Source organism: Netta rufina (assembly GCF_964035555.1).
Source record: "Netta rufina genome assembly, chromosome: 1".
In the NCBI taxonomy this organism is placed as follows: Eukaryota; Metazoa; Chordata; class Aves; order Anseriformes; family Anatidae; genus Netta; species Netta rufina.
This window is the reverse complement of record NC_140123.1, coordinates 146,655,892-146,665,216: the sequence shown is the minus strand read 5'-3', so window position 1 is coordinate 146,665,216 and position 9,325 is coordinate 146,655,892. Positions and strand designations below refer to the sequence as shown.

The window sequence follows — 9,325 nt, the reverse complement described above, 5'->3', positions numbered from 1 at the left end:
GGCTTTAAGATTCATGAAGCTTTTCTAAAACATATAGACTGATGATTGTTGTTTTTTCATTTTGTTTTAAAACTCATGCTAAAATGGCCTTTGAACTCGAAGTGGTAGACGATTATGTACACACATGCTTTAAAAAAATTTTTAAAAATACAATTTAATAATAAAAACAGATTTCTTATTACATACATATTTTTACTGCGTGAACACAGTAACTTGCCACAGCTTATTTCTAGTGTTAATGTCATCAACTGTCTCATGAAAGCAGCTCTCTGAAATAAAGCTCTGAAATGCACAGAGGTGCGAGTCCTCCTACAGCCAAACTCAGCTGCTCTTCACACGAGGTTCTCCTGAGGTAAACCACCATCCTAAAAGTAGCTTACTCTCATGACACGTTGACTAAGTGATTGTTATTCTAATTTTACTCAAGGAAATGCAGACAAGATAAAATATTTGTCTAAAACCATAGCACGACTCGGTAACAGGTGCGTTTCACACACTGCTGAGAACTCAGTGCGTTGTTTTAGTAAGTAGAATAAACTTTGCATTAGGAGAAACTTCTTCTAGTTAAATACTTCCCTGAGCAGAGCACAATATATCTGTATTGTAGCACACTAGAAAATTAAGCAGCAAACTACATTGCTTTTCTTCCTTCCACCATTACAAAACACGGCCTTATGCAAGTTGGCTTCTGTCTGTCTGCAAGACTTCCAGTAATAAAGTCTAGCAATGGCTGCACTCCCTATAGGATACGTGGCAACTGGGTCAGCCTGTTCACAAACTAACTTGTGATTATCAGGGTAGTTCTCTGCAGCTACGGCTATATCATACCAGAATATAATTAAATACAGACATATTAGCACTATAAAGTAAGGAAGTACAAAACCAACTGTCATGGTCAGTAATTCCTTCAGCATTTCCTTGCATGACACAAAGTGGAGTACTTGTTAGAAGAGTTTGGGACCTTGTTTTCTAATGCCAATACCTGCTTAAACTCAGGGCTGCTATTCCTGTCGCAATCCAAACGCAGGCAGGGCACCTAGGCTGGTCTGTGGCATACAGCACGCAACACAGGCTGCACTCACATTGCAGCTGACTTCGCATTACATTTCCTCTGTCTGCGTTTGCTCACCTTTAATAGAGGGCAGCAGCGGCACTTAATTAACCTGTTCAGGATGCAGAAGAGGTTAGGGGGCTGGCTCTCGGTTACTCCCTCAGAGATCACTTAACTGGATTTATTCCGATCAAGAATTAAAACATCCACCTAAACATATGCCAGCCAGCTCATAACCGCAGGAAAAAAAGTGTATTTTCTAGCAAAACACAGCAGAGTTTGAATGGTGAAAAGAATCATTGTAAAGGAAAAGGAAAAAATAAAATTGAGCTTTATTATTTGTGCGTAAAATGGATACGTCACTATACTGGTAGCTGTAAAAAGCTGCATTTTCTTCCTTACTCCTCCAAATACAGTTGAAACTCTACTTCTCTTTCTAAATACACACACTGTGTTACGACTTGGCATGATGTTGGAAGACTGAATTCCTATTTGTGAAGGTCCTGATACTCACAAAATTAACTCTTCTTCAGGGCACCATCAATCACTAAATGATAGAGCATCTGTTAGAAGCTAGGCAGCAAAGTGCCTGTTTCTATCCCTCCTGGAGTGGAGAAAGCTGTATTTTCTGGAACAGAAGAGTTACGCTCCCAGCAAGCAATGGATTAGCTTAATATTGTGATGAACTCCAAAAAATGCTGAAACATCATTATTTTAAGGCAAGGTCTCAGAGGAAGGGAAACAACCATTTTTGAAAACGTAGATCTAGGGAATTAATACCACAGAAGAAAAAACATGAACAATTAGGCAGGGGAGATATTTTTGTACTCATACTTTTTTTTTTTTTTTTTAAGTTGTGATTTCTTTAAAATGACTTCATTCCACCCACTTCGCTCTTGTTAACACTGCAAAGTCATTGTGAAAGCCAGTAAGTCATTGTCCGCATTTGTTTCACAGCTACTACTGAGAGTTTCTCTCCCTTCTTGGATACGCTGCTGTCAGTGGCTTCCCAAAATGTTCCCAGTGTGATGCTTTGATTCTAAGAGCATGTTTGCTCTGTGGGGTTGCAAAAGGGACCTATAATCTATAATCTAGATGACCAGCCACAGAAGCCTTTCACTTTCACATGTATGACTGGACCTTCTCCCAGTCCATAAAGAGCCAGGTGATTTGAGTGGACAAGGAAGAGATCTGATCCCTGGGCTTAATTAACGTTACACTGCTGAGCCCACACCTGCATCTAGCAAGGTGGCACATGAAGACAGAAAGCCTGCAGCACTCACTGCTCTCCCTGTAGATGCTCAGCCCTTAAGCAGGCTAAATGTGGATTCGTAAGGATAAGCGTGGCTCGCCTATCGGGCTGTGTCAGTACTCTGTAAACCATTATGCATACACACACGAACAGGTCTCTCTGCACCCCCAGAGTTTAAGGCTGTATATACTCACTGTAGCAAGACTACAAAGCATTTTTTATTGCATTCACTCTATTAAAGCTCCAAGTGCTGCACATGAACACTTCACCACGGGTACCAGCAGTCCATGGCTGCCGCAATAATTCGGCTGTGGAGCCTGAGAACTAGTCCCTCTAACCAAACAAACCAACAGAGCAGCTTCACCCACACTCAGCCACAGCAAGAAACAAAGCATCATGAAGCAGCCATACTTCCTCCTCAGGCGATTCCCTCTCCCAACTAACACCTCCCTGCATGATGTGCTCTCCGTCCTGAACAGGAATTGCCAGCAACCAGACGGCTTCCCCTCAGCTGCATGCCTGTGAGCTGGGAACCAAGCACTTCTCCAAGGGCCCATCGCAGGTTCTGCAGACTTCAGCACCAGCTAAATCACACGGCATCACATGTACAACATCACAGTGCCACAGGCACATCGGAGTTGAGCAAAAGGAGTAAATTACTAATTTAGAGTAAGACTGAAATTTGCCACCGCGCTACATATATATTGTATCTTTCTCATTTCTGTAGTGTTTTGTTGATTGTGGTAAGAAGCCAAGCACTTCACCCCCAACACAGCCTTCAAGAGCTTAGAAAACCAGTTAGCACTTCAGTATGGGTACTAAATAAGTGCTACACAGCTCACCAAAACCACCTCCAGCACAACTGGCACTACTTGCATTAATAACCTTGGTGAAGTAAAAGTGTTGAGCTGGTACAAATTTATGTAGCTTCATTGGTTTCAATGATCAGGCACATCCCTCTAAAATACACTTAAATTTCAACAAGCTTGCTTTAAAAATGTCCCCAGGTCAGTTGCTACCTACTTTAGAATGCCTCTGTATGCAAAATCAAGCACACCCCAAGCTAATTGTGCAAACACTTTCTGCTCCAATCACTCAATGCTTTGAATCGCTCTCCTTTAATACCTCAGGGCTGTTTCTCTAGGTTTATGTGGCCTGGAAATTAAAGATACAGTTTCAAGGCACACCCAGGCAAGATGCACACACGGCCAGGCAGAGCAGCTCGCTTACCTTCTGTACTTTCTGTTCCCTGACAGGCACTGACAGCTAAAAATGGTAATTTATGTAAGCATTAATATTAGTGACAAAGGAGCCTAGCTATAAAAAAACACTTACTGCATATCCATAAAATTGTTTTGTACTTTATGAAGTACTTCACCCCAGTCCTCCAGGCAAACTACATTCAAAATCCTCTTATTACAGTATGCTTAAATATTGTATTTTAATTAGCAGGGGGTCTTGAAAGTGGTTTGAACTCTCATTTCTCAGCCTCTTCTGTAGCAGTACCTAAATATTCAGGGTATTCATGAGAGTGCAGTGGTCAGGCAATGGAACATCAATAATTATTCAGTGTAAACCACAAAACCATAGATTTAACAGCAATTTCAGAAAAAAATTATCAACAGAATTTACCTGGAGCAAAACTCATCATTATAGGCAAGGTAACACGCAGCAGTAGGACTAGGAAATATTTTTTGTGGCCACATGCAAAACTGCATCGATATTAATGCAAGAAAGTAAAATGGACAATAAAAGAAAATAAACGATTTTCCAGATCCAGAAAAGCTGGAACAGGGCTGCAGATGTATGCAAGAACCGAGTGCCTTTTTTTGTTTTAAACTACTGTTGTTACTGCTTGGTTGGAGAGGACTCTCATGACAAACTCATGTGCTAACATATACAGAATATTTCAACTACAGAAATTAAGAAATAAAACCACAAAGACCAAAGTGCACTTCAAGGTAGATTCCAGTATTTCACAATGTGTTTCTTGTGCCCCAAACACAGCTCGCATGCCAAGCCCTCTTCATCCTGGGAACAGAAAGCATTACAGCTGTTCCCCGGCACTTCCAGAGTAGTCCATTGTATTATCGAAGTGGCACTATTTCTTCTTGAGAGCTCTCTTTCCTTCTCCCTTCTTTGGTTTTTCCTTCCCACGGAGCTTTTTCAACCGCCTCATCTCCTCTTTAAAGTCTTGATGCTCATCCCTAAACAGGGGAGAAAAAAAACGAGAAAGAAGTTTGCTCTATTGCTGGGAATATCTAGATGGGAAAGGCCCTGAGCACTGTACGGTAACAAAAGAAATCAACTTCCTTAAACAGCAAAGCTCTTGCTGAAACTCACTGCAATGTATTGAGTGCTACTGCTAGCAATAATTTTTGGATGAATTCATGTGATTTGCTCTGGTACTTTCAGAACTAACAAGGTTGCCCTTTTCAGCAAGAAGTCTGTGTGTGCGTGTGTGTAATTCTTGCATCGTATTTATTGATATTGCTCAACTAAACACAATGGAAAACAAACAAAAAAATCATGGAGAATAAGAATTTCTCCCTTGGCACCTAACTCAGCAGTCTAGTGATAGCACATTGCTTTCCTATGCTGCACAGAAAGCTCAGGTCATTAGCTTCTAAGGAGAGAGGGGCATGCTGAGCACTAATTAGTACATGACACTGCTCTCAGGTGGCTTCGGCGATGAGTTATGAAGAAAGCTACTGTAGAGTCTTAACACAGGAATAAAACAGGGAAGAGGAGGAAGGGGCTGACAGATAATTAATCCTCAATTACGCTCTAATAAATTCTATTTTATCTATCCCCCTATTTTTCAGTGCAAAGGTATTTTCAAAAGCCACAACTGCATCCCAAGTGGCTTAAGGTTGCTGTACCACAAATGCACCACAAAATGTACCACAAAAATTAAATGCAAATTTAATAAAACAAAACAAATAACACAAAAACAAGCAAAAAAAAAAAAAAAAAAACAACACACAAAAGGCTTGCAAGTTATTATCAGGCCCTTTTAGCCTACATCCCTTCATTACATATTTTGAAGCAGCAAACCTAATTCTCTACAAGCTCTCTGTACATACAGCAGCTAGAGGAGGAACCCTGGGATCAAGAAGAGAAGGCAAAAGAACATTATCATGTCACTGAAGCTTTCTGTGTCAAAACACTGCTATTTTGGAAAGATTTCACATTTCCACCTAAACCAAGAGTACCGTGGATGCAGTCCTTGATGACCAGAATTGCAATGCTAGCAATAGAAATTAATCTGTCTTGACTTCATGGGGTTAGCAACTTTGCTTTTATGGGATTTCTACAGTGCTACTTGACTGAAGCCAAAGGACTGCATCTGACACTTGCTCATGTTCTTCAGAAGTGCATTTTTTTTCATTTAGAAATTACACACTGGTTGAAGCTGAAATTAGTAAGGCTACTTAAGCCATATTTGAATTTAATTTTCTTTAATTTATTTTTAAGGATAAAAAGCCCCTCTGGCCTAACACACTTCTCTTCTGAATTTCACGTTTTAAATGAGTCATTAACACAGTGTGACACACAAATTGCACTGAGACAGCGTTAAGACAATGTCACCTTTTTGCAGCATGCTGGTTTGGTGTACTCTGAACTACAGACCTATCTCTGTGAAAAAGCTGTCTTCCCTTTCGCACAAGGTCAGAGTAAGAACTATTTCTAAATAACCAGTTGCTGAGAACTACATCTGAACTATTTCTCACAGAAAGCTGTGATCAGACAGGTAAAGTTACTTAGACAGCAGACATTTATTTTACTCCTCTTGTCTTCAGTGCAACAATCAAGCACCTACTTCCATATGCACCATTTTCTAAACTGAACCTTTTTCTCCTTCTCTTTTCCATAACGAAAAAAGTGTAACAAAGCTCACAGCCACCCCTTTCCCACCTCCAGTCCTGCTCCTATCCCATGAGCAGAGATTACCTGTAGAGACCAAAGTAGCGGAGTTTCTTCATGAGGGCATAGTAGGTGTTGTGAGGAGGATACCAGCTGTAGACCTCCTTCTTTTTGGCTAAAGGCTGCTCACTGAATAACTTCACTACTTTCATAGATTTTGTGTCAGTTGGCCTGACAACTTCTCCAAAGATCTGAGCACTCAGACGGGCCATTCGAAGGGCGTAATTGGAAACGCTGGACATTTCCTGAGAACGAGGGGGCACACATAGGCAGGTGGACCTTCCTGCAAAAGGAAACGAAAGACCCACATCTCTAAGATGATTGAGTACTGCAAGCTATCCCTTAATTAAGGCAATCAAAACAACTCATCGTACACCGATCACATTTGAAGTAATTTCATTCCTTCCATGAAACTGATCTAATATTTAACACGCAATCCTGCATATAAAGTATATGCCTACACTAATTCAGGTACAATTAGCAGCCTAACTAGAACACTACAGAAATCAGTACAGACTGCAGAAATACCTACACTGAAACACGTTTACCATGGCTAGTTTATTAGCAATTTTCACTTGGTTTGCTTAAGTCTCCCTTTAAACTCCAGTCACAGGAACAATTACAGAATGAACTCTGCCAAAATGCTGCCCCACTGTGATATCTCTGACTTCTACACAAGCACAAGATAAGACACTAGAAAAATATACTGAGGAAGCAACCTGGAAATTTTGCTCTTAAATATTTCTCACCCTCTTTAAAGCACTGCATGAGCTTTGTTAGAACCAACTAACCAAAATGGCCTATTAACTGTACAGAGAAATAAGTCACGTTTCCCTATATGAATCACACACATCTGTCTCATCTCAATTCCCTGCTCTAAATTACCTCCACCAGCTTTTTCTCCGTTCCCTTTGTAAAGGAAAAGGGTCACTTCCCCACACCAGATTTTCCAAGGAGGCCCCACACCAGCAGCCTCCCGTTCTCTTTCAGCTGCCTCCCACCTAAAGAACCCTCTGCAACAGAAATGCTCTGAGGGCACAACAGCCACTGTTACTAGGCCACGAGAGACAACATCCAGTCACTTAAAGGGCTGTGAAGAAGGATTTTCTCAGCTAGGTAGCTCCCCTGTGAGAGGTGATGTAAAGCACAAGCATAATCTCCTTCTGCAAGAGATACTTGCATGGAGTTTCAGAAACATCCATCTTATGGATGTAATGGACGGGAATAAGACTCCCATGATCCTGCATTTGAAGCTGTACGTTGTCTGTACTGTGTCTGTGAATAAATGATGACTTAAGTCTCTGGAGAAATTAAGCAGCGTTCATTCATCTGCACTACGCTTCCTTTAAAGTTTAAAATTCTTGTTTTAAGAAGTATTGCACAGCTGATTCCAGAAGATGAGCATAAAAAATGAAAGAGCGCGGAGCAGAGACAAGAGCCATCAGCAGGCCGGGGCCTAGTCCCTTTTAGTAGGCTAACAGGGATCTGTTGTTTAATAACACGGATCTGAAGCATTCGTAACGTCGCTCCTACCCTCCGGAGGACTGATGTACAGCTGTCCGCTTTGATTTACTCCTGTTAGCACAGCACCGCAGAAGAAGCAAGAGGAAAATCAAGCATGAGAATAACACAGGTGTTCTGAGTCAAGGAGAGCAATGGGAAGGGCAACAAGAGGGAAGGCAAAGCGTCAGAGGCTGCATGCGAAGGCAACACGCCTGCTGGGAGAGAAGGTGGCAGGTCTCAGGTGATGGCAGGCCGGCACTCCAGCCTCAGTGTCTGTTACATAAAGTAATGATCCCTGGGGCTTGCTGAATCGGCCATTTCAGTGCTGCCAGCCCTAACTCCTACCGGCAGATAAGGCAACAAACCGTCCCCAAACCTCCTCACACAGCAGCACCCTGAGGGTACACCACGCCCAACCCAAGCACCACAACTGATTTATCTCCTCCAAGGGCTGCAGCCTGAAGCTGCAACTACCCGTAGCTCCTAAACGACACAGACCCTGCTTTGTGGGACCCGTTTCCCCCTCAGGACCCGCAGAGGAACCCAAAAAGCCCCGTCCATGAGGCTCAATGCTCGCCACCTGCAGCCCCCCTGCACACCCCTACCACCAGCACCCCTCACCAATCTCCCTCCCCACAACCTCGTGTGTTCCCCCCCGCTCCATTTGCCCTCCCCAGCCCCCCACCCGCCCCATGCGGTCTCCCCGTGGCTCAGCACACCCCACATCCGCGCCCCTCTCCCCCCCCACCCCAAATCCCCGCAGCTCCCCCCCGCCACCGCCACCCCTCAGGGCCCCCGGCCCCGAGCTGACCGGCAGGGCGCTCCGCACGGCGCATGCGCGGCGCCTGCCTCGGCGCGGCGCCTGCGTGAGGGGTGGTGGCTGCCATGGCGGCTGCGCTGTGTGGCGGCAGGGTGAGGGACATGAAAACCTGCGGGAACGCCTCGTCCAGCCACCTATGCCACCAGTGTCACCCCCAAGCGTGTCCCCAAGCACCACGTCCAGCCTTCCCTTGAACACCCCCAGGGACAAGTGCTTATTCCAGTACATATTTACCATCCTCACCGGTTACTAAAATCACAAGAATTCTCATTTAAATTTCTATCTACATTTCTGAGCCATTTTTCTTACCACTCCTACCACCTTGATGGAGATAGGCTTTCTAAAGCATCTGTAGATGTGCTTGAGAACATCTTATTGCTATACACTATCCCTTTTCTCTTACAATCACATCACGATTATTGGCTCCTAAGCAAGTACCATTTTATCGTCCCATCATTAAACTGTTTAAATGTTATGAATCCCAAAATATTTATTCTGTATACACTGCAACTTCTGTCATAGAAAATAACTCTAGGAACTCTAATGAGACACCGCTGCTGCCTATTTGGGGTTTTTCTCAGACAGGTCCAAAGTGAGCACATTTTGTATGTAAACAGAATAAGAAGTCTGATTCTCTGTAGTCACCCCCACCCCACTCCACCCCTCTTTTGTAGGGTGGATTGGTGCAAGTTACTGTCTCTGCAGCTCTAAAACAATGATGGTGGTTTCATGTGAAATGTTACCTCCTCACATCTTCAAATTGCTTTATTTT

The 9,325-nt window shown here is 43.2% G+C and overlaps 1 protein-coding gene across 3 annotated transcripts; it reads right to left on the bottom strand.

Moving 5' to 3' along the window:
* Positions 1-3,843: 3,843 nt before the first annotated feature.
* On the bottom strand, positions 3,844-8,566 carry MRPS33 (mitochondrial ribosomal protein S33). 3 transcript variants are annotated; one of them, XM_084299698.1, is made up of 3 exons: positions 8,545-8,566; positions 6,258-6,513; positions 3,844-4,510 (listed from the first exon to the last, which is right to left on the bottom strand). In XM_084299698.1, the coding sequence occupies exons 2-3, from the start codon at positions 6,470-6,472 to the stop codon at positions 4,405-4,407; spliced, it is 321 nt and encodes a 106-aa protein (XP_084155824.1). In that variant the 5' UTR covers positions 6,473-6,513; positions 8,545-8,566; the 3' UTR covers positions 3,844-4,404. The 3 variants fall into 3 exon arrangements, with proteins under 3 accessions (XP_084155824.1, XP_084155825.1, XP_084155826.1); XM_084299699.1 differs by lacking the exon at positions 8,545-8,566 and adding an exon at positions 7,764-8,285; XM_084299700.1 differs by lacking the exon at positions 8,545-8,566 and adding an exon at positions 7,116-7,229.
* Positions 8,567-9,325: the final 759 nt, after the last annotated feature.

What these genes read in the sequence shown, in the direction of transcription:
- MRPS33 (XM_084299698.1), bottom strand. Translation starts at nt 6,472, where the DNA reads ATGTCCAGCGTTTCCAATTACGCCCTTCGAATGGCCCGTCTGAGTGCT. An exon ending in CGCTACTTTGGTCTCTACAG is followed by an intron (nt 4,511 to 6,257) that starts GTAATCTCTGCT and finishes TCCCCTGTTTAG; the next exon opens with GGATGAGCATCAAGACTTTA.